General features: G+C 38.1%; 1 protein-coding gene across 1 annotated transcript in view; it reads left to right on the top strand.

Annotated features, from left to right (window-relative positions):
* Window positions 1-25272, top strand: part of Trpa1 (transient receptor potential cation channel subfamily A member 1) — a 46372-nt gene extending 21100 nt beyond the window's left edge. The window contains exons 13-27 of the mRNA XM_021167411.2: window positions 1185-1299; window positions 4485-4651; window positions 6424-6517; window positions 7378-7437; window positions 8353-8451; window positions 10178-10248; window positions 10798-10963; window positions 12002-12091; window positions 13426-13595; window positions 15536-15665; window positions 15998-16180; window positions 17687-17755; window positions 22006-22116; window positions 23520-23617; window positions 24246-25272. Of these exons, the coding sequence (XP_021023070.1) occupies window positions 1185-1299; window positions 4485-4651; window positions 6424-6517; window positions 7378-7437; window positions 8353-8451; window positions 10178-10248; window positions 10798-10963; window positions 12002-12091; window positions 13426-13595; window positions 15536-15665; window positions 15998-16180; window positions 17687-17755; window positions 22006-22116; window positions 23520-23617; window positions 24246-24468 (1846 nt within the window). The 3' untranslated portion in view covers window positions 24469-25272. The remainder of the gene's footprint in view (window positions 1-1184; window positions 1300-4484; window positions 4652-6423; window positions 6518-7377; window positions 7438-8352; window positions 8452-10177; window positions 10249-10797; window positions 10964-12001; window positions 12092-13425; window positions 13596-15535; window positions 15666-15997; window positions 16181-17686; window positions 17756-22005; window positions 22117-23519; window positions 23618-24245) is intronic.
* The last annotated feature ends 231 nt before the right edge of the window (window positions 25273-25503 follow it).

Here is a 25503-nt window from a genome sequence, read left to right as displayed (position 1 = left end):
AGTAAGTGGCTGTGGCCAGCGTGTTTTTAAGAACCTTTGAAATATTTCTTTGTATTCTATGACTTTCATTCATCTTCTTGTGGAAATACAGAGGTATATTTGTATGTGTGAGTTCATGTATGTATACATTTGCACACATACAAACACGAAACCACAAAACACAAAGAGTTTTCCCTTTACTCTAATTGATGCGGGATACAAAGAAGCAGCATGGAAAGTAAGTACTCTTGGACTTAGTGCAACTGAACTCTAGTACTTAAGGAAAGTTAACATGGCTAACAAAACCAAGTTGAAATATGACGCATAATGAAATCTGTGCAGTAACTGAATATCATCCTTATAAAAGGGAAAGAAAGCCTAAGACACTTAGGTTCAATATCTTCCAGCTTCCCAAAGTGTTGGTGAGTTAGTGAAACTTCGGGATTAATATCACCAGCCAGTGTCTTCATCCAAGCACTAATAGCAGTGCATGAGTGACAGCCTTGAACTGAAGGCTTTGCCCATTTTATTCCTGCTTCTAAGGGGCACAGAACATCGGGCCTGTAAAAGGGACACATGAAGACCCAGCTCCATAGCTGTTCCTTAATTACAGCACTACTGAAGTAACCTTATGAGTACCAAAATTAATTGTGTGATATATTTTCTATATTGTATTTGGTCAAGTATCACCAATATGACAAGCTTTCACTATATTTGTATCTTTAATTTCTGTGAATAAAAATAAGCAACTTTGATAACACAACAGGGTGTAGACCTAAATGCTTAGAAACAATATTAACTACCTTACAACTGTAATCACTATTGACCGTAAAGATAATGAAAATCTTATGGAAACCTTTCTGATACAATGCTCAGGGAAACATGATTGAAAACTGTATTTATAAACCCATTGAGGCTTTGAAAAATAATATAGAGAACACACACTTTCCCCCAATCTCAAGAGTTTGATGATATTCTTATATCTTTTGCACTTCACTGAAGTACACATGTGAATCACAATTATAAGTAAGTAAGCTGCAGCTACTATGCTTGAAACTGCCTCCTATATTATAAATCTGTATTAAAGGTTGGGTTGTTTCAGCTCATGCTTTGCCATCAGCATAAGCTACACTGAGCTCAGTGGTGCCACCTTCCACATTTGACCTGTAAGTGTATTTGCATGTCTTCTCTTACCTCTTTAACAGTGACCACAATGGCTGGACTGCTTTGCATCATGCGTCCATGGGTGGGTACACTCAGACCATGAAGGTCATTCTTGATACTAACTTGAAATGCACAGACCGACTAGATGAAGAAGGGGTAGGTACTGAATTTCTTTGACCAAATGAGAATCTTGGCATAGAGTAAACATGCAGAATTGTAAAGAAGTCTTTTTCACAGTATTTTCATTCCTTGATCTGCTCTCAGACTTTTGTCGAAATTTTAAAAACTAGTCTATGAGAGGAATAAGTAAAAGGGAATAGAAATTGGAGAGTGAGGGATCTGTGTACATTAAAAGTAGTGTTTCATAGCTGCCAAAGACTATGATTTTTATCTCTTCTTATGAACCCAGAAAAATAAAGAAATCACAGCTGAGAATCCTGAAAGGTAAGCACTGGACATAAAACATAGTGATTTAAAAGGAATATCTTTAGTGTCCTTTATTGGGCATTATTCTAGTTTTATTTCTATTGTTTTGATAAAACACTCTTATCAGTAACTTAGGGGAGGGAGGACTTTATCTGACTCACAATTCTAGGTTATAGCCTATCACTGATGGGCTTATCACATCCACAGATCAGAGCCAAGAGAAATGAATGAACCCTTGCTGCTTGCTCTCTGTTCAGTGAGATTGTTCTAGCCTATAGTGGGAAGAGGCATTTAATAATCAAAACAATGCCCCCTATGCACACCCACTGCCTGATCAGATCTATCAGACTTCTTAATGGAGGCTCTGCTCCTGGGTTGACTCTAGTTCATGGGAAGTTGACAATCAAAACCATCGTAGTTCTCCTTTTGTCACCTTGACATACAGATAGCTGCATCATTTGTAAACTATATACATTCTGTCCTCACTTACTAGTTCTCAGGTTTATATTATGTATGAAATATAATCCATTTTTAAAGGTCCCAGTCCTTAAAAAGCCAATTCTTTAAACATCCAAAGTCTCTTTAAAAGTCTAAAGTTTCTTAGACATGGGCTTCTGTTAAAAAAGAAAAAAGAAAAACAAAAACATTACATAGTTAAGCATTCTTATTCTAAAGGGAAATGTGCTGGCTAGTTTTATGTCAACTTGACACAAGCTACCATGATCTGAAAGAAGAGAACCTTAATTGAGAAGATGCCCCCATCAGATCCTGCTGTAGGGCATTTTCTAAATTAGTGATTGATGGAGAGGGCCCAATCTCATTGTAGTTGGTGCCATCTCTGGAATGGTGGTCCTGGCTTCTATAAGAAACCAGACTGAGACAGCCATGATGAACAAGCTAGAAAGCATCATTCCTCCATGATTTCTGCTTTCTGGTTCCTATGTTGCTTGTGATCCTGCCCTGACTCTCTTTGATGATGAACAATAGTATGGAAACCCTGTCTTTTCCAAGTTGCTTTAGTCATAGTGTTTCATCATAGCGATAATAACCCTAAGTAAGACAAAGAAGAACTGGACCATGGCATATAAGTGAAACCAAAACCCACTAGTGTAAATCAAATCTTGTTATCTCACTGTCTGACATCCAAGGCTTGCAATCTTCTGCACTTCTAAGGGCATCCTTACCACTCCAGCTTGTCCATCCTCAACATACAGCTTCCTTCCTAGGCTTGGACTAGCCTTGCTTTGCCCCTGCAACTATCCTCGGTGGATATTCCACAGTATTGGCCTGTCTCCATTGTGGCAGAGTGTTCAACTGTACCAATGGCTGTTCAAAGTCTCCTAAGGGGGACTCCCAACCTATGACAAAGTGTCAAGCCTCAATCACACTCCATGATCCCACCCCCACTTTCATTTTTCATGTCTTTAAAACCTATATCCCAACAAACAATGTCTTCATTGTCAAGTTCTGTTGAGAGATGTAGCCCATACCCTTGGACCACAATTGTATTACCCTAAGTAAATCTTTTCCTATTGTCCTAAGAAAGCACAGATGGCTTCACTTCAGTACTGCTAACCTGTTACTAATCTCAGCTCCTTCTTCAGCCACAGCATGATCAACACAGAGTGTTAACCAAAATATCATTCAAATGACCCCTATCTCTGTTATCAATAAACTGTTTCCCCTTGATTCATGAATGGGCCTCCACTATCTGGATGCCACTTAAGCATTCTTATCTTTTAAGATCCCATGCCACAAGAATTCCCATTAAGCTCTGAGTATTCAATTGCTTTCCAATCTAAAGTTCCATAACAAAATCTAAAGTTCCCTTGTCAATCCTCCAACAAAAGAATTCAAAGCCATAAAAAGTCATGAAATCAGGTTCATCACAGCAACTCTACTCTGGTACTAATTTCTGTTCTAGTTTCATTTCTGTTGCTGTAATAAAGTATTCTGACAACACACAGAAAGGGTTTCTCAAGTTTACAATCCCATGTCACAGCCAGTCACTGAATGGAATCAAGGCAGAAGCTTAGAACAGTTATTTGTATCCCGCATATAGCCAAGAACAGAGGGAAATAAATGGATCCTGGCTTTCTTGCTCCCATATGGCTTCATGTCTTTTCTAGTTCATGAGCCCCTGATGAAGGAATGATGCTACTCACTCCTACAATGGGTTGAGTCCTTCTACAACTCAATAATCAGAACAGTTTCCCACAGACATGCCCACAGATGAACCTGATCTAGACAGTTCACCAATAGAAATGTTCTTCTGGGTTGTGTCAAGATAATAATTAAAACTACCATTACTTCTTATTTGTTTAGAGAGCACTGAAATGTACATTTCCTCAAGAAATAATTGAGATAGGCCATCATGGTTTCTGTTTCTATTTTTAAAGACATTTTTATATGGGGAAATGACAAACCAGAATCCTGATAGCAGTTTCGGGCTTTGTAATGTGCTTTTAGAACTCTTAAGTCTGGGATCCACAGTTCTAATAGGTGTTAGGTCCCCAGAAGCATTTCCTTCTCAATAAAAGCCTCACTTCAAGAACTTCTCATTTATTCATGTGAGGTCATCTTGTCCTAAAAGCAACACAGGTCCTTGAAACACACACACACACACACACACACACACACACACACACACACACACACACACACACACACATACACACACACACACACACACACACACACAGTCTCCTTTCCTCCCCACTCTCTCTCTGGATGATAAACCTATTATATAAAAGCTTCATTTTTAACATGAGGTTTAGCCTGATATACTTTGCTATTAAGTAGTTAGCTTCATTCATCATTTCTTTAAGAAATTCAGTTATGAAACAAGACAACAAAACAGCCAAAGGATGATTACTACTCTCACCCCATATTGTATGTTTTGTTTTGTTTAAAAGAACACAGCACTCCACTTTGCAGCACGGGAAGGCCATGCCAAGGCTGTTGCAATGCTTTTGAGCTACAATGCTGACATCCTCCTGAACAAGAAGCAAGCTTCCTTTCTGCATATTGCCCTGCACAATAAGCGCAAGGAAGTGGTTCTCACAACCATCAGGAGTAAAAGGTATGTATTCCTGTCTTCCTGTGCCCTGTGTCCTGTGATAACATGGTGCATCCCTAGTCTGAGAGCAGGTGAGAAGAAAAGGACATGCCTCAGCTTTATATCTACATATACAAATGCCTGCTGTTCAGGTATTGCTGACATGGAAGCATTGCTTTACCCTGTCTTCATTTTTACAAACTTGAACCTGACAGCCCAATACTACATGGTTAGCCCTTTATGAGAATACTGGATTCTCGGTACATGAAAGAATTGGCAAGGTTCCTGCCAAAGCAAACTCTGGTCTGCTTTCCTGGACTTGCCTGACATGGTCTTGCCAGCACAAATTCCAATAGTAGAAGATAGCCTAAGACTAGTGAGCTAGCTCATCAGGTACCAAGCCTGACTGCCTGAGTTGGTCCTGTGAACTTATGTAATAGAAGGAGAGGACTGACTCCCACAAGTTATCCTCTAATCTAACATGCACAGAGTAGCGCACCCTGTTCCACTCAAACACATAAATAATAAATAAGTTAATGAATGGGAGAGATATAAATAATAACAATATAGAAAGTATAACTAAGGTTACTAATACCATTTAATGAAAGACACCTTAACAACCTCTGACCTTTTATGAACGTATATTTGTAAGCTATTTTCTATGGCATTTACTCTTATTTTTAAAAAGATTTATTCATTTTAATGTTTTTTTCTGCATGTGTGAATATGTATCACATGTGTGCCTGCTGCCTGAAGAGGTCAAAAGAGACTGCTAGCCCTGAAAACTGGAGGTGTGGATGGTAGGAAGCCACCACGTGGGTGCTGAAAATTAAAACCAAACCCTCTGGAAAAGCAGGCTCTGCTCTGAGCCCCACTGAAAAGTTTGGATGATGAGGTTAGATAGTGAGTTTATCCACCCATCAAACAAAACTTCTCAATAGCACCACAGATACATATTTAGACAACCCCTGTGTCACCCACTGAGGGACACAAAGTTGACTAATTTTCATATTCAAGTAACTCTAGCCTACATTTGAAGCATATAGTGTCTCAAGAAATTAATTTCCTTTGAACTACCAGTGAACCAAAGTGCTTGGACATCATTTCTGACAATAATGCAGATATTCTACATGAATTCTACTCATAAATTGTATGGATCGGTGGTAGTGGCATCAGACTTATCCTGCAGATGCTATATTAGAGATCAGTGAGCTCATCTTTGTTTATGCTTCTTATTAAAGATTTAATTTCTCTTTGGACTCATGAGTGCCTTCAAATTCCATCTCTTTAGCCAATGTTGAAGAAACAGACTCACTGAAACGTTATGGCAGGATCAGCACTCACTGCTGTATTCAACACATGCTACTTTTAAATTCAACTCAATAACTACATATATACGTGTTAAATATAGATGCAGCATAAGCTGCTAACTCTTGTATGTGAACAGAACTTTTTCTACCTAACACAGTTCCCCTCTGAATGTACTTACCACATCATAATTTCAGGTGAGAAAGAAGTGTAAGGACTGCCTTCTTTAAAAGACAGTTAAAGAAAGAGGTGGAGCAGTGGATATAACAGCCATTCCGGAGCTCACTTACATTCCTAATCACCATTAGTAGACCTGTGTCATATGGATGAATTGACCTTGGTTCAGATGGCACCACTGCAATAATGAGAGCATGATGCTTTAAGGATGGATTGAAGCGTGGCTTCCACTAGATGTGTATAATCTCCAGTTTGACCAGCAATGCCAAGCAGTGATTAATCATTGTGCTTCTCTTACATATTCTATACAGATGGGATGAGTGTCTTCAAGTTTTCACTCATGATTCTCCAAGCAATCGATGTCCAATCATGGAGATGGTAGAATATCTCCCCGAGTGCATGAAAGTAAGCTCCCTAAAGCCCGAGTCTCCATGGGTTTGTGCTTGGCATAGAGTGTTGTTGGTGTACTTACCCTCTTAGTAATAGTTTCTAACTTTATAGTGTCTAAATGAGGGAAATTAGCCAACAAATGTTCAATCAGGACCTGCTTTGACAAAAGAATCCTAACAATTATTACATGTAATACATATAATAAAATTTGGTAAATAGAATTTCTGCTTCAAATCAAATTTAGGGCAGATACACAGTGGTATTTGATAGCTGAATGAATGCTCTTCACATTTTTTCCTAACATGTATACTCAAGATACCTTCCTTAAGGATACAGGTGCTTGAATTTCTATATAAATCAAAAATCCTAGACTGCCTCCTCAGAAAGTAGGGATAACCATGTTGAATACCAGTTGCTTTTATGTGTCTATCCCATGTGGCACACCCAATTTCTTCTTTTTGCACACTCAGCTCTAATGTTAAGTGGCAGTTGTCATATATTGCCATTCTTATGGGATTACTTTCTTTGTACTAGGAAGATATTTTTAATATATCTGTCTATTCAGACATGAAGATAACAGCTTATGGCTTGATGAGCAATGCAGAACCTGATTGTGAGTCTCCTGCACTCCAGACGAACATACAACCTAGATGAACAATATTATTGACAGGAAGAAAATTCATGGTACTAATTTACCATGGCCTCTCCTAGGGTAGCAGTTAGAAGAAAACGCCCAATTCCTTGTTGTTCCTGGAGAAGATCATGGAGCAAAGAAAAGCAGGGGAATGCTTGTATATTATTTTAAATGTGAAATAAACCCCTTTCTCATATACAGTCTGCTACCCCATTATTCAGCTGGGTTTTCTTTCTCAAAGGTTCTTTTAGATTTCTGCATGATACCTTCCACAGAAGACAAGTCCTGTCAAGACTACCATGTAAGCTTATTTTATTATGATAACCTAAAGTTTATTTTATAAAAATTCCTTGAAAATATGAAAATGGTGCTACTGTATTTCTACAATCTACAGTAGTTAGTGAGTATTGGCTTCATATTGCAATATTAATTTGTAAGAGTTTCCCCTAAATCTTTAGTTTCTTTTAACACCAATATTTAGTGCTATTTCTAGTGTTTACATTTACTTAGGTGTTTTATGTGAAAGATGAATCTCTAAAATAGTTCCTTTCCTATGGAGATGATGTTCAGTTGTCCAGCTCCTGTTGTATGTACATCCTGTCCTTCCAGGATCAGAGAGGGCAGCATGATGAGCAATGATTTTTTTTCTCAGGATTATGAAACTAGACCACTAGATTTAGGGTGATTTTTATAGACATGGGCCTAAACCAAATAATTGAATTTTATTCATAGCTATGAACTGTAAAAAAATTGAAAGAATGTCTTTCCAATATTTTTATTTTTGTAATTTACATGTTCTAACTTAATTCCCTTTTCTCCATTTGAAATTACCCATAGTTATGCCAGTAAACTTTCAGCAGAAAATTAAACTTGCACATTTGATTTATCATGAAGAAGTGACAGAGGATTAGACAGATGGCTCATTGCTTACAATCACTGCTGCTCTTTCAGAAAACACAGAGTTGATTCTCAGTACCGTCATGGTGGCTCACAATTTCTGTAACTCCAGTTCAAGTGGATTCAGTGTAGTCTTCTGAAATTTGTGGGCACCATGCACACATTTGGTATGCAGACAAAAATGCAGGCAAAACATCCATGCATCATAAATAAATAAATAAATAAATAAATAAATAAATAAATAAATAAATCTATCTCAAGAACAATTTTACAAAGAATTCTTTATTAGACTAATACTTTAAATTTATGTCTTCCACAGATTGAGTATAATTTCAAGTATCTCCAATGCCCATTATCCATGACCAAAAAAGTAGCACCTACCCAGGATGTGATATATGAGCCTCTTACAATCCTCAATGTAAGTTTGCATTGACAGATGTGTTTCCAGTCGAGCTCTGAATTGCTTGGATATAACAATGCTTGATGGAAATGGAAGTGTTCTGGGGAGACATTTTTATAGCTCAGTTTCCATATCTGCCATGTTGCCCAAGCCTGTATTTTTCACTTTAGATTTTCTAGAATTCATCTTCTCTGGAGAATAGTCTTTCTAGGTTAACATGTTCATCTATGCAGTAGCCTCCTCACTGGGGTCTCCATTGCTTACCAAGGCAGTTTGGTCTCTGCATTATGGTAGCCGTGATTTTTGTGAATGAAAGAGGATGTGGGGAACTCTTCTGTCCCCTTAATCTCAGTAATTTCTCATTACATATTTCTGTGATAATTAAAATGTAATTTAAAAATAGATACTAATATTATTAATAACAACCTAGAAAGCTTATAATGTCCACATTATTATAACTGCCTTGTATATGCCCTACTGAAGAAATTCCTCTAGAAAGATAAGGCTGAATTTCTTCTGTGGCAGAATGAAGGTAAACCTTTGCCAATTGACCTAGAGTGTCTATTTGTTCTATAGCCCTGTATAAGATCAACAAGATTAAGCCATATTATTGGGGCAGAGATGGAAAGATGGAGAGGTAGACAGAAAAGGAATCATTTTTGTATAGATGCAACCATTTAATTTAGTCTGTCTCTTTCTATCTTTGCTTCCTTCCTTCCTTCCCTGCTGTTTTTTAGTTTTTATTTTTGTAAAAATATAACTTCTTGTTTTATATTTAAAAAGTCTCAAAATTTCTTTTTTTTTAATTTTATTTTTAATTTATCTTTATACTCCATATTCTATTCCCCGCCCCCTCCACCCTCCATCTGTTCCACACCCCACATTTCTTCCCCACCCCACCCGGTCTCCATGTGGATGTCCCCATCCCCCACCCCACCTTACCTCTAAACTCTCTGGGGTCTCTAGTCTCTTGAGGGTTAGGTACATCATCTCTGAATGAACACAGACCCGGAATTCCTCTAATGTATGTGTTTTGGGGGCCTCATATCAGCTGGTGTATGCTGTCTGTTTGGTGTTCCAGTGTTTGAGAGATCTCAGGGGGTCCAGATTGAGACTACTGGGCCTCCTACAGGATCACACTTCTCCTCAGCTTCTCACAGCTTTTCCCTAATTCAACTAGGGGTCAGCTGTTTCTCTCCATTGGTTGGGTGCAAATATCTGCATCTGACTCTTTCAGCTGCTTGCTGGGTCTTTCGGAGGGCAGTCATGATAGGTCCCTTTTTGTTAGTGCTCCATAGCCTCAGTAATAGTGTCAGGCCTTGGGACCTCCCCTTGAGCTAGATCCCACCTTGGGCCTGTCACTGGACCTTCTTTTCCTCAGGCTCCTCTCCATTTCCATCCTTGTAATTCTTTTAGATAGGAACAATTATAGATCAGAGATGTGACTGAGGGACCCAGAATGCATCAGAGACTGGGGACGTAGGAGATTCCCAGGACCAAAGCGAGGGACCTTAGATGAAAGTAAGGAAAGGGAACTTATAGACTCTACCTATTTCCAGCAGGAAGACAAGACATCAAGTAAGTGATGGGGTTGCCACCCTACAGTCACATGTCAAAATTTCTAAAATAAGTAAATGGTGCATTCATAATATCATAATAATGTTGTAAATTCAAAACAAAAGACTACGTCCATCCTCAGTTGTTTGACATCATTTTGTTTTCATGGTGTTTTATTCATTTTCAGGTCATGGTCCAACATAACCGCATAGAACTCCTCAACCACCCTGTGTGTAGGGAGTACTTACTCATGAAATGGTGAGTACCAGCCCTTCTCTTTAATTTGACATTACCATAAACTCTACCAAAAGCCTTTTACATAATTTTATTACAGTGGTAGTTTGTTATTTTAGATTTTCTTATTATGTTTTATAGTTTAAGAAGAATAAGCATCAAAGGCAAATTTTGTCATTAAAAGTCATTGAGGTTATTTTGACACGAATAGATTTGAAATGTGTGAGGGGTAGGAAGGAATTGTTGTCTGAGATGCAAAACAACATCCTGGGTCATGAAGTTTAGTGAGCAGTGAGGTAATTAACAGGCATGTAGTATGGATAACCTCAACTTGTAGCTAGGGCACGTGGATGGAAGACTGTCCATGAGTTGCTGACACTTACATTATTGTTTGCTCAGCAACTGAGTTCCCATCTCTGAAAAAGAAAGTGAAGTACAAGAACTTTGGTTGTAAAATGCAGGAAATTATAGAATAGACGTCTGGAAATATATTGTTGCTACTTTTCCATAGATGTCTTTTAAATATTTTTATTTGATATGGTTCAGTTGTGATTTTTTCTCATTTCTTTGTAGGTGTGCCTATGGATTCAGAGCCCATATGATGAACCTAGGATCTTATTGTCTTGGTCTCATACCCATGACCCTTCTTGTTGTCAAAATACAGCCTGGAATGGCCTTCAATTCTACTGGAATAATCAATGGAACTAGTAGTACTCATGAGGAAAGAATAGACACTCTGGTATTTTAAAACTTCAGTCTTTAAAATTAAGAATTGTAAAAATTATTTCTCCTCAGAAATAACAAGCTTATAAAAACAGAACTTTGATTATTATGAATAGATCTTATATATGTACACATTTCTTCTAAAATCTGCCTTGGGATGAGAAAAAATATTAACAAATGGTCAATAAGAGAGTTTGCAAAAGAATGACATCTAGCTAATATTCTAATGTGAGATTTTATAGCTTTTCTGGAATTGTATCAGTTTTTCATTGTGAGGAATGCAAGAAAGGGAAATAGGAAGAGGTATTTCATGAGTTCAGGCTTTTAAAAAATGAAATAATGGGGAAATTTTGGAAATAGTATTGATGGAGATGTAAAGATGTGAATGTGTTTAATGATAAGAATCATACACTTCATAATGTAAAGGGTATTTAAGATGTAGAGTTTTTAAAATAGCAAATGGGGGTGGGAGGCTGTGAGATGAATTAGTGGGTAAAACACATGCATCACTAAACCTGATGACCTAAGTTCAATACCTAGAGCCCAAATAATAGTGAGAACCTGCTTCTTCAAGGTGTCCTTCAAATTCCACCCTAATGAGGAGACATGAGTGCATACATTTATGTGTGCACACACCCAAATACACACTAAATATGTAAGTACATACCACATTCATGTGTACGCATACACAAATACACATGATGTACATACACAAGAAGTACATGCAATGAAAACCATAGAGCAGTCACTTTTATGACCTATTAATCACATTTTAAAAAAATGTGTGTAGGTGTTCAGATCTGTGTTCCTTTATAGCCCACTTTGTGTTGTTTGACCATACAATGATTGAAGTGTTAAGAAATTAGAATGTCATTTCTACTAAAAGAGATGGGTGTTTCCATGACAATAACTTTCACTTTAATATAACTGTAGACAATGGATAGAAATGAAATGAGAGCAAAACAAAATTTACTAGTAGGAAATTATGATGCAAATAATTGTTGTCTACATTTAAAACCCTCATAACCCCTCTGTCTCATACATTTTGTTGCAGAACTCATTTCCAATAAAAATATGTATGATTCTAGTTTTTTTATCAAGCATATTTGGATATTGCAAAGAAGTAATCCAAATTTTCCAACAGGTATACAATTCCATTTGTATTTTAAGTTATAACTATTTTAATATGAGAGCATTAATTAGCAAATGATTATTTGAAATGGTTTTCTCATGCTAAATTCATACAGCTTGACTAATATAGAAACTTCAAAATGTAAAAGTCACATAATTTTTGGTAAGATCCCTGCCTAGTTGAAGCATGTGAGAAAGTGTTGCCCACCATTACTACTTCCAGGGAGTTTTGTCTGTTTGTCTGTCCACAGTGATTCTTATGAATGCCTTCACTGTGTATGCTCTTACAATGTTTAAGATATTTTGCTTATCATCAATTTTCATTGTAATACTATAAATTCAATTTCAATTTTGAAATACAAACATTTTTACAGAGTATATTTAAGTCCCCTTTAAAATGGGTCTGTCTTTGAATTGTTGCCATGAGATGAATGGCCTTTCTTTTTATTGAGGAAAAGTCAAATTGTTATAAAATTTGGAAATGTTGTTTGAGATGGGAGGAGTCTTACTCTGGCTAAATCTGGTCTTGAACTCATGATCTTTTTGCCATCACCTCAGGAATGCTGGGATTATCTGTATGTGCCACACACATGCCTTGGAAATTTTTCATGACTTTTTTTTTACTTTATTCTTATTTTTAAGATAGTGAGTTAGGTGCAGATTAAATCTCAGAATTTATAAAGTATCCAAAAATTTTTATTGGCAAATAAGAAAAATCCATTATTTCTGTGTTATAGTTTAGAATTTAAATTTATTCTTTTTGTACATTTTTAATTTTTAATAAATAATATCTCTTATAGCATTACTATTTAAAACTTTTGCATTATTATATAATGTAAGCACATGGATATTTGTATTAGAGACTAATAGTATTAATAAAAAACGGTATTCATTTACTATTATAGATTACAAAAAAATTATAACACTATATAAATCTTCTGTTGGAGTTGATTGCACTTCATCTGGTTTATATTTAAATGGTCTAAAGATGGAACATTTACTTTCTAGAACATTCTACAAATCACAGCCTTGAGCTCCCCAGTTAACTCTCAGCACAGGTCTCTACCATTTTTATCTAGGGACTTGCTCTCAATGCCATACCAAAAATGTGAGTCCTTAGAGGCAGAAAGAGCTCAGAAATTATGAAAGCAGCACACAGCTCTTTAGAAGTTTCCTAAAGAGGAAATGTACCCCGCATATGGAAAACCAGCTAACCTGGTTATATAACTAATCAACCAACCAACTGACCAAACAATTAAACAAACCAACAACAAAACCAGGTAGCATTTTACATTCCATAGATGCCAGATTTCTCCATGTGGTCGTTCTCCTTCCTTCTCTATCCAGAAAAGGAATTACTTCCTGGATTACAACAATGCTCTGGAATGGGTTATCTATACAACCAGTATCATCTTCGTGTTGCCCTTGTTCCTCAACATCCCAGCGTATATGCAGTGGCAATGTGGAGCAATAGCGATATTCTTCTACTGGATGAACTTCCTACTGTATCTTCAAAGGTAAGACCAGTTTGGATGATGTTTACATTTTTTAAGCCTTTTAATATCAAAGAAAGAACTATTATAGGTGAGGACAATTTGTAACAAATTTCTAACGTGTTTCTCTCTGTTTCCAATTGTTTTAAATATATTTTAATATCTTAATCCTGAAGGGTAGGGGGCTCTGAAATTCAATTTGTAGATTGAAGCTTTAACTCCCCAATTGGGGAACCTTTAATTATTTGTGGTGTGTGTAAGTGTACAGAGGGCACAGTTTGCAGATGCAACAACATGTTGTGTAGTTAGCAGCATCTTTAATTTCTACCCACTAGGCACCAGCTGCAGATCACCATCATCAGTATAACCATAAAAGAGTTTCCAGCCATGGCCATGGTGGCCTCCATGCCAAATCTGCCTTCATCAACAAACCCAGACCAAATGTGTGTAGGAATGGCAATAAAAGCATCAACTACTCTTGTTTCACCTGACACTGTTTAATGAGCATTTACTTTGGGTTAAAACACTCATATTAAGTGAATAAAAGTCATAGAAATGCAGGGCATTTTTTTAAAAAATAGTAAATAATTCAAGAGAGGGAAAAATGGGCTAAGTTCACATCCTAACAGTTGCTGGTGTTGAGTTAAATGTCCTCTTTACCTGTGTTTATAATAACAAGAAGTAAATGGCATGATCTGCCTTGCATTAAAGAAGAAACTTCAGTACTGAGAACACTGGGAATGTACTGATGGTTTCAGCTAAGAAGTTGAGAAATAGGTTGGGCTGGAGGGAGATGCTTACCCCACTTTAATCTGCATTACTGTTAATAGTACAGTCTTGCTGATGGAGATGTGGACCCTTGGAGAGAGAGGGTATAAGTGTGTGAAGAGCAGTGACCAGGAGGAATACAGATTCATGCCAGGCTCTAGCAGTGAGCTTTCTATTTTTCTGTTCCCTTTGGAAACATTGCTAAATTTTTTTTCAAATTTTCAAAATTTTATAATTTTTATTGACACATATATTTACAAGTTACAAGCCAATGTTTTGATTCATGTGTATATTAGGTAGTGGATATTGTTTTACATGTTGTGATTTCTTCTTTTTTTATTTATTAGTTATTTTCTTCATTTACATTTCAAATGCTATCCCAAAAGTCCCCTATACAAAAGCAAAGTACAAGCTAGAGGAAAGAGGTAGCACTTGTCTATCCAAACATTGCACAGTGTATTATGCTACAGGTGGGTCACAAGGAGGGATGAGTATAGATTGTGTCCTGTCCTCTGGGCTTCTGCAAATGTAAGCTCCTTTATTCGATCTCTACTTGATCCATCAGAGAATTTCTGTCCCTAATCTCTTTATTAAATAACTGGTATCATTGTTTTAAAAGTTGGGGTTGTGATGGTTTCTCTTTACCACTTATAGTAAACTTATATTCCCTTGGTCAACTGATAAAACAGTGAGGGATGGTATTAGTACAGAAGAAACACTCTATTCAGGGTTACCCAGAGAGACCCTGTCTTAAAATAGAAGGGGAAGAAGAGGAGGAGAGGATGAGGAGGAAGAGGAGGAGAGGAAGAAGAGGAAGGAGAGAGGAAGAAGAAAAAGAAAAGGAAGAGGAGGAAAGGAAGAGGAAGAAGAAGAAAAAAACACAAGAAGAAGAAGAAGAAGAAGAAGAAGAAGAAGAAGAAGAAGAAGAAGAAGAAGAAGAAGAAGAAGAAGAAGAAGAAGAAGAAGAAGAAGAAGAAGAAGAAGAGGAGGAGGAGGAGGAGGAGGAGGAAGAGGAGGAGGAGGAGGAGGAGGAGGAGGAGGAGAACAAACAGATTAAATAAAACCCCTGGTTATGCACAAATTTGCATCTGTTTCTTATTTCAGAATGACTGGCTTCAGTGATCTCATCTACTAACCCCCCCATCTGACTTACTCCATACACCAAGCAACTGTTTTAAAAATGTTTACTTTTGCAGGTTTGAGAACTGTGGAATTTTCATTGTTATGTTGGAGGTGATTTTTAAAACATTGCTGAGATCGACCGGAGTGTTTATCTTCCTCCTATTGGCTTTTGGCCTCAGCTTTTATGTCCTCCTGAATTTCCAAGTGAGATATTTGCATCTCTAATTTATTTTATTGCTAATAATATTGAAAATACATATTTATACTTAAATCTTAATGGCCTAGTAAATTGATAACTGTATTTGAATAACTTTTATCTTATAAATCTATTAGATATTTCTCTATCAAATGTTTATATTTTAAGTATGAAATTTTTCTTGTTTACTTTTGATGATAGTAGTTCATTAATATTTCTCATGACTGCACCTCAGTAGCGGCATATGTGAATTAAATTCTTAACATCATTTGACCACCAGGAAGTCCCTTTTCATGCCATGCAATTTTCATTTCCTGTTGTTGTTTCCTTCTTTTTTCAGGATGCCTTCAGCACCCCATTGCTTTCCTTAATCCAGACGTTCAGTATGATGCTAGGAGACATCAATTATCGAGATGCCTTCCTAGAACCATTGTTTAGAGATGAGTTGGCATACCCAATCCTGACCTTTGGGCAGCTTATTGCCTTCACAATGTTTGTCCCAATTGTTCTCATGAACTTACTGGTAAGTGATGCATCTTGACTTATTCCATTAATTACTTGAACATTTAGTAATGATAAGGATTCTAAACCCCTTCATTCTCTATTTGTGGGGTGTTAGTTGGCTTTCTGTTACTGAAAGAAAGGACAGAAGGCAACAAGCTTACAAAGATAAGGTTTAATAGCTTCCGATTTCCTTGTCCAGAGGCATGGCATCCAAGTTATGGAGGGTTTCTTAGTTACTGCCTCCCTGCCTTCGCCCCTTCTTACCCTCACCTCTTCCTCTAACTGGCCTACATCTCAAGACTTGATCTTTATCACATCAGTAAATGGAGGAGTGTGCTATCTCATTTCTCTGCCAAATTGAGAACACAAATTAGCTACAATGAACCACATAATAGCTAATTAAAAGCTAATCGCTTTGAAAGTGGACCTGTTAAATTCATTCTCATGACTATTTAGAAAGAAGCCTTTAGACATCCAGAACCATCTGTATTGCAGGCTTTAATCTCTATCATTATCTTTGGTCACTGCCATCTTGATCTTAGCTTCCATCTTCTATGGAACCATTTTGCCTTCCCTTCCTGCCTCAGGAACTCATGTACAGGCTTTTCCTTTTTCCTAGAACCTTCTCCCACCATGGGCCAACTCTTTCTGATCTTTCAAAATTCATTACACATGTTGACTCTTCTGGGCTGATTTCATTCCCCAATAAATGGCTCCATCCACATCACTTCAGTGTGCAGCTGGCACTGTCACCTCACCTTATGCTATGATTCCACTTTGGCAGAGAAATCTTGCCACCATTTAAATGTTTAATTGGCAAGATACTAAATAGTAACTCTACCATAAGGACACATGAGCAGGATTCATACCTTTATGAGAAGGTATGTAGGAACTTGTTATTGTTTTGTGCCTGCTATTTCTTGAGAATATACAGAAGATACAGTATCGAATCTTCTACCATCATTTTCGATTTGCAGACTCTGATGTTTTTTCTTTCCTTTTTGTTTGTTTGTTTTTATTGGTTTTTCGAGACAGGGTTTCTCTGTGTAGCCCTGGCTGTCCTGGCACTCACTCTGTAGACCAGGCTGGCCTCGAACTCAGAAATCCGCCTGCCTCTGCCTCCCGAGTGCTGGGATTAAAGGCGTGCGCCACCACGCCCGGCTTTTTCTTTCCTTTTTAAAAACTTTTCTTTTGTATCTCACATCCTGACTGCTGTTCCCTTCCCTCTGCTCTCCCAGTCTCTTTCCTCCCCTCCCTTCTCAACCTCTCCTCCATCTCCTTCAGAAAAGAGCAGGCATCCCAGGGACATCAAGCAAATGCACCATAGAAAGCTACAGTTAGACCAGCTGGCCCCAGAAATGTAAAGAACAAAGTCTCATTGCACAGATACCATTTGGTCCATGATGTGCAGTTGCTTATGTGCCATTTAGCTTATGGTGTTTAGTCATTGAAGCTGGAGTGGAAAGTAAGACCAGCCTTAAGTGCGTGATAGTTATGCTATCATTGATCTTCTGTAACCCCACAGATTGGCTTGGCGGTTGGGGACATTGCTGAGGTCCAGAAGCATGCGTCATTGAAGAGGATTGCTATGCAGGTATGCATTATAATTATTAAAAACATACCAAAATCAACACTCCTCTAATTATGTGTTTATAAGGATAGATGATTTTCTAAGAACATGGTTCTTACGTATTTCCAACTGTGAATTCTCATTATAATCAAAAACCACCCTGGAGTAATATATTCAGAAAAATTGAGAAATTGTCTACTACTTGTATCAGGTTAACTCATGGATGACTAACCACCTGCTAACCAAAAGCAACAGTGGTTTGAGTGTGTGTGTGTGTATAGGTATGTATAGATATGTGCAGGTATATGTATGTGAGTTATGTATAGGTGTGTATATGTCTGTGTAATCAAGTAGATGATTGTGTATGCATATGTGTAGGTGTATGTGAATGTATCTGTATGCATGTGCGTGTATTGTAGGTGTGGTGTGTGTATGTATATATGTCCATGTAGGTTTGTGTGTTTATGTGTATGTGTGTTGATATATGTGTTTGTGTGTATGTGTGCATGTATGTTTTCATGTGTGTATGTATATATGTATTAGTATATCTGTGTGTGTTTCTCTATATATCTCTCTCTATCTTTCTGTCTCTGTCTCTGTTTCTCTCTTTGTTTCACTCTTTCTCTCTCTCTCTCTCTCTCTCTCTCTCTCTTTCTGTGTGTGTGTGTGTGTATTTGTATGTGTGTGTGTGTGTGTGCGTGTGTAGGTTTGCTCTGCCAGGCTAACCTTGAACTCACATTGCCATTCAGTTTGGCCTTGAACTCACGATTCTCCTGCCCTAGTGCTAAGGACTCTAGTCACTCCATAGAGTCCATATTTGCCGGTGGGTGGAGTGCTGGAATTCCAGGCCTGTGCTACCATGATATGTGCTACTGATATGAGGCATTTTGTCTTATTTCAGCCAAACTATTCAGTTCAGAAGCTCTCCTGATATTTTGACATGTGACCACATGGTCCCTACACATTTTATATTGAAGCTTTAACTAGGCTTATGAAGCTTTGTTCTTGTGTGTTCTTGTCTTATTTTGTTACGCATTTTAATATAAAGTTCCCTAGAGTCAAAGGATTGTGGATGAGTCTTTAGCTACTGTATCTTGAGGTAGTTTTTCTATGCTCTGGATAGCATTGTCTTTATATTGAAACTTTGGATGGACTGGGTGGCACTTTAAGAGCACTTGGTGGTCAGTTGGATAGATGCAGTTAAAAACCTTAAGCAGACTCAAGAGAAAGAGAAACCCATGCCATGGTATCATTTCTTTTTCTCCCTTGTCACATTGTGCACATGCTGTGTATTAGAAAACTGTTCTGTGAATAAGTATACACACAACAACAAATGAACTATAACAAGGAAAAGGAAAGAGTGAAAAAAATATATCGTAGCTAGCTAGAAGCACAAATATACCCATGGTTAAGGTGCAATCCTGTCCACCACTGGCCTATCTTTGTCTTGGCTCCACACTGCCCTGTAAACTTGTCTCTCTAGCTGTTAAAACCAAGTGAAATCTCTTCCTAGCATACATGCTGCTCTCCTGGCTGCCACCAGGGCTTCAACCTCTTCCTTTCCTCAGAATGGAAGTTGACTCTAATGTTTGCGCAGTCTGGTAGCCAAAGAGGACTGGGTAAAGAGAGTGTTTAAAATATCTTCTGTCCTGCAAGGGTGATTGCATTGCCTAGAAGAATGGAGTAAGTGGAAGTTGAAATATGGTGGACTGTGGGTAGTAAGGGCCTGGGGATGTCACTCAATGGTAAAGGCTTTGGCTACTATTTCAAGATGAAGGGCCCCAATAGGTATATAAAACACACATGCACACATGCACACTCACACACATGCACACAGGTGGCGAGGCATCAGTGAGACTCTTCTCAACAGCATGGATCTAGAGGAAGCACATGAAATTCCTAAGGTGCTGATGTAGGACCCTTGGCCTGGAAGAATTGCTAGGGCAAGCAGGTGACATTGTTGCCCAGATAATGGATGGATCTCTTGCAAAAATCAAAGAGAAGAAGCCTTAGCACTTTAAAAAATGGGCAGCAAATGAAATGCTTCAAGTTGTCATATTCGTCTGTAGAGTTTTTCTCAGTCCAGACTGGAGGAGAGTAGCATTTAAGCTGATATGATACTTATCTTTTTTTCCATGGGAAAAAATTAGAGGAAAGAAAGGAGAGTGATGATCTATCACTCTAAGATAGGTTGAGTTCGGATGTCCAGGGAGATATGAAGAATGATCAATGACCTTTGGCAGACATATCTCTCTATAACCATCCAAATGGTATTTTCTAAACAGCAGTAGAAATAAGAAAAGGTAATAATGTAAGCAAAAGTGATAAATATCTTGAGAAAGCTGCTAGCCTATTTGCCAGTGGATGGAGTTGGAAAGCCCCATTCTATGTTGTGTTTACTCTGCTCCCTGTAACCAGACAGTATCTAAGGACAGCATAACACTGCTCCTTCTTTTAGATGAAGAACAGCATTGACCAGCAAACCAGAAATTTATTCTCTTCTTCATTAAGCTACTTTTAAATTAGTTCTCTACATCTATAACTAAGCAGGAGCATAAGTATGGAATGTTGTCCAATATCACTCAGGTCTTTCTCCAAGTCACCTCAAACCCAATTGTACACAAAGGGCCCTGGGCAAGCATGTACTGGCAGATGTGCTCTGTTCAGGGCTTCCAGTGACTTGGGGATGGGAGCACTGTGGGGGGCCAGTGTGATAGGTTCTCTATGGATCCAGTTTTCTGCATTGTGCTAAGGACTTTATTCACTCCATAGATATTTATATTTCTGCTCAAATTAGGAAAAGAGATGTGTAGAGCACACATGACCCTTCACTGTGGAAACCCACCAGTGAGCAAAGGAGAAGGTGCTGCTACAGCCTAGCAGAGTCATGTATGCTCATGGGCCAGATCCACAAGCATCTTTTGGCTCTCCCTTCCAGGCTCCAAAGACTACATTTGAAGGAGGAAATTTGGCAGTTCCTTTGTAGACAATGAAGAGTGTTAAGATGCCATGGCCGTCATCTGTTGTCCAATACTGGGCTTCACTAAATAATTTTCAGTTGACTTTAACTAACAATAAAATGTGACCTCTGACAAGTATATTAGGAAAAGGGAACATTACCCAGAAGACCTAAGGAAGAAGTGGACTCAGCACATTATCACAATAATCAAAACAAGTTTATAACCAGAATTATAGTCGAAGTGCAAGACAGTACAGCATTTTTATAAATGAAACTAATTTACTGTATATAAAGGGTGGTGCATACCATAAAAATAAACAGGAAGTGAGATAGTGAATCTGTTTTACTGGGGCCACAAATTGAGGCTGTGTACTTAGGGAGGTCTTTATATCTGAACTCCCTGAATCATTGAATCAATCAAAGTCATAATCGAAATCATAGACATTGAAGAGCAGTGTAGTCTTAGATTAGAAAGAGATTGATGCCATGTGGTTATCACAACTAACCCATTCAAAAGAGCCACCCGGAGCTAGCAGAGAGTAGAAGACACACTTGGTGAATACAGGCAGAATGAACCTTGGAAGGCTCAGTGGAAGACTATGTGAGTTCTTGGCTGAGCATATGTAAGGCCCTGAGTTGGATACCCAGGACTGTCCCCAAAATAATAAACAATGTGACAATTAAAATCAACACAAGCTCAAAACAGACACTTTAAAGAGATGAAATATGGTATCCACAAATAGAAGTTATAGTCAATATATATCATGGAAATGTCTGCACCTGCTAATATAACAACAGAAGTAGCAACAAGGACAAACCCAAAAAAGGAGCATGCTAGTTCCATTTTTTGTTTGTTTTTCTTGTGATTTGTTCACTTAACCACATTTGCATATTTACTTTGTGTCTCCCCAGCTAAGCAATCCTTGCTCACGTGTCCTGAGTACATCATGCTACTCAGACTTCCCAGAAGCACTAGACTCTTGGGATTGTAATAGCCCAAGAGAGTGCAGGCTCTCATTCTTCTTTGTGGACTCCCACTCCTAAACACTTAACTCCAGCTTGCTTACATTAAATTCTTCAACCGTTTGTCTCATACCACTTGGGGGCTGCTTTCTGGTCTCATGAGTAATGGATTAAGGAAGGGAGGGGCAACTCAGTCACTGAGCTAAGAAAGGTGGCAAGAGAAGACAACCTAGTCAGCTCGCTCACTGTTTATAAATTGGGACACGGGAATCCATTTTTTAACTTTGTTCGAGGTCTGATTGTTTTAGATAGAAATTAATGATTCTATCAATAACTACAACATGCATTTTAGGTGGAACTTCATACCAACTTAGAAAAAAAGCTGCCACTCTGGTACTTACGCAAAGTGGATCAGAGGTCCACCATCGTGTATCCAAATAGACCCAGGCACGGCCGGATGCTAGTAAGTAACACTCTTATGGAAAAGCATATAAGTAATGCTGTGTGACATCCATTCATTGCGCTGTTCTCAGCAGTCCCCGAGAAGCCTTTCAATATACTCTGGCTGTGGGAAAGAAGTGGTTGTAATTTTGTAAGTGCACAACACATTATATGAAAGTATCAGATGCTGGGAGGGAGACAGCTGTTCATGCACAGCAGCACATGAGATGTGCACATCTATCTGTGCACCCACAGCAAGCCCAGGTAGATGAGGCTGCTTTACCATTTCAGTAGCTGTATTTCAGGGCAGGTGTTCAGTACCTCATTTGCTTTTTCTGATCACTTGCCATGTACACTTATGTGTAGGTTCATGTTCAGATGTATGCATCTAAATGAAAATATAGAATGTGAAATAAAGAACACATACTGGGAAATGACTATTTAAAGACATGTGAAAAATTCATAGGGAAGGCTAGGACCATGTTCTGTAGGAGAAAACTGATGTACTGAAAGTCAGAAGTTTCAGATGCTAAAACTCTGCCATGAGTTTATGAGTCCTCTTCCTGAATTCTTTGTAGGTTACTTTTACCTGTATAGTCACAAAATCATGTCTGCATATCACTTTAAGTTTTATTTTAACTCTGTGCTATCCCTCACCCTTGTATATGGTTGCAATCACCAGCAAAGCCTAAAAATATCCTGTACCTCATGTCTCTAGCTGAGAGCTTACTTTTAAGGTCCAGACGATCCTCGTTATATTTGTAAGGTCCAGACCATTTCCTCTTGCTCTGCCCTCTCATTCACGTTGTTTCTATACTTGTTCCTCTTGACTGCTAGTTGGCCTGGAATCCCAGAATTGTCTCATGCTTGGCCATTTCACACCTACCCTTGACCTTCTCTCATCACCTATGATTTAAAGGGCACTCAGTTAAACTCTGGTATGTCTCAGTGTTAAAGAGCACCCCAACATGTGCAAGCTCTTGTGGTCTGTCCCTGGTACCAGAGAAAAGGTGGAGACTAAGTCTAAAAATTATTAAAATTTGACTTCAGAAACATCTATGTATGGACTGTTGTTCATTAGTTGAGTCATGATGCATAAAGAGGCAGAGCAGTCTTAAATAATTAACACTGTATTTGGAACAGGTCTGACATGATGCAGAATGGGCTTCTTTCATGAGGTTTTGTAAATGGTACAATAAAATCCTCCTCAACAGCCCTCTGCCACATTTATGCCTTCTGTATTATTTGCATTTTTAAATTGTTCTTTTACCAATGACTTCACTGTAGCCTTTGGTCTGATGATTTCCCAGGTAGACAGAAAAAATATCCTATTGAGCCTGACTTGGGGGCTAAACTCTAATGCATGCACATGAAATAGTTCCTGAACTTAATACACCCTTACTAACTACTGTGTTTTACCCACAGCGGTTTTTTCATTATTTTCTTAATATGCAAGAAACACGACAAGAAGTACCAAACATTGACACATGCTTAGAAATGGAAATATTGAAACAGAAATATCGGTATGCATTTTTTTCATCTGTCTTCATGTGAGAAATTGGGTACAAGTACATTAAGTCTTTATGTTGTATATGAACTTAGGTTTTACTTAGTTGCACATGCACTCAAAACCAAGAGATGTTGTTTCGCACTCACTTTACTTGTGGTCATTCAGCAACCAGTTTGCTCTCCCAGGAGAAAGTGAAAGAGACCTAAGTGCCAATTTCCTTACTCCTGAGTTCATTATCATAAACTGTATTCTTCATGAGCCATCTAGGTTCATGTAACAGGACCCTAAAAGACTTGAAGAATTCTTGGAATAGCTGCCTAGTGGGCAGAAGATATGCAAGAAGGCTCTACAGTTACCTGAATTTCAATTGCCAATCAACTGTTTATTAACTATGTCCATGGGAAGACTGCTTAACCATTCTATGCATGTTTCATATCAGTAACTGTAAACAAGAGCTAGTCACAAACGAGTATTCTAACTTAGTGGGAATCACCTGAACTTTCAGGACCTGCTGGCTACTATGAGGCTAAAGCTGAGCACAGTTACCTGGTGCAGAACATTTCTAGTCCCTAGTCCTTGCTGCAGTCAGAAGGGCTTAAAAATGATTGAAAGTAAGTTCATGATGCATGTGGTTCTTCCAGGCTGAAGGACCTCACTTCTCTCTTGGAAAAGCAGCATGAGCTCATCAAACTCATCATCCAGAAAATGGAGATCATCTCAGAGACAGAAGATGAAGATAACCATTGCTCTTTCCAAGACAGGTTCAAGAAGGAGAGGCTGGAGCAGATGCATAGCAAGTGGAATTTTGTCTTAAACGCAGTTAAGACTAAAACACATTGTTCTATTAGCCACCCAGATTTTTAGTTCTGTGTCTTATAGGAGCGGGAGACTGCTTTACGTACTTATTTCAGTGAATTTCAGTTTGGAAAAGGGCAAAGAAACAGAAAGTTGACTAACGTTGCTGCATGGAGATCCTAGTTCCTGCAACCTCACCCATACATATACTCATATTTCCTGTCAATTACTATGTATTGAGAAGATCTTTTCTGACATGTTCAATTTGAACATGAAGGATAATTTCTTTCGAGTGAATAAAAACCAGGGTTGTTGGAATGCATATTATGAAGAATAAGAATTAATGTAACTATTAAGGCAGAACACAACTACATAATACAAGATGCATATAATTCCAAGTATTATATTTAATCTCCTACCATGTAAAACCTTCCTGTGTTATAACCTGGCTGGGACACTATAATCTCTGTTCCTACTATGATTAGATCATAGTCTCACCCTCCTCGTCCCATCACATATGACATCATTTTGAGGCATATGACAGAAGTCCTAGTTAGTTGACTGTGATAAGTATGAATGTTACAATAGAAATGTGTTCCCTTAGTATTCATCAGTTGTGATGGTTTAAATGAGAAACGTTGCCCACAGACTCATTCATTTAAACCCTTAGTCCCAGTTGTTGCTGCTGCTTAGGGAGGCCACACAGCCTTGCTTGCTCTCTCCTTTCTGAGTGTGGAGAGAAATGTGATCAGTCAGACTCCTGCTCCTGCTGCCATGCTCTTTCCTCCATTATGGACTTCGTCTGAAACTGCAAGCAGAAATTCACTGTTCCTTCCTCAAATTTCTTTTGGTCATGGTATTATATCATAACAACAGAAAGTAACCTATGTACCAATGGTCTTAATAAAGAATAAAGCCTGTACAGTCATTCCTTGGGGACAGCAGTATGCATTTTATTGCATTGAGCCTTTTGGAATTGGAAATGTGCCTTCATTAGATCATCATCTTTACTTTTTTCTTGTATAATACAAAGTGTGAATGTATCAGATAGCCCAGCTCTGAGCTTCATAAAGTGATTCTCATGCTCATTCCCTCACCAGCTCC

The sequence above is a fragment of the Mus caroli genome, unplaced genomic scaffold (genome assembly GCF_978045245.1).
Source record: "Mus caroli unplaced genomic scaffold, Mus_caroli_1 scaffold_1, whole genome shotgun sequence".
In the NCBI taxonomy this organism is placed as follows: domain Eukaryota; kingdom Metazoa; phylum Chordata; class Mammalia; order Rodentia; family Muridae; genus Mus; species Mus caroli.
This window is presented reverse-complemented; position numbering and strand designations above follow the sequence as displayed.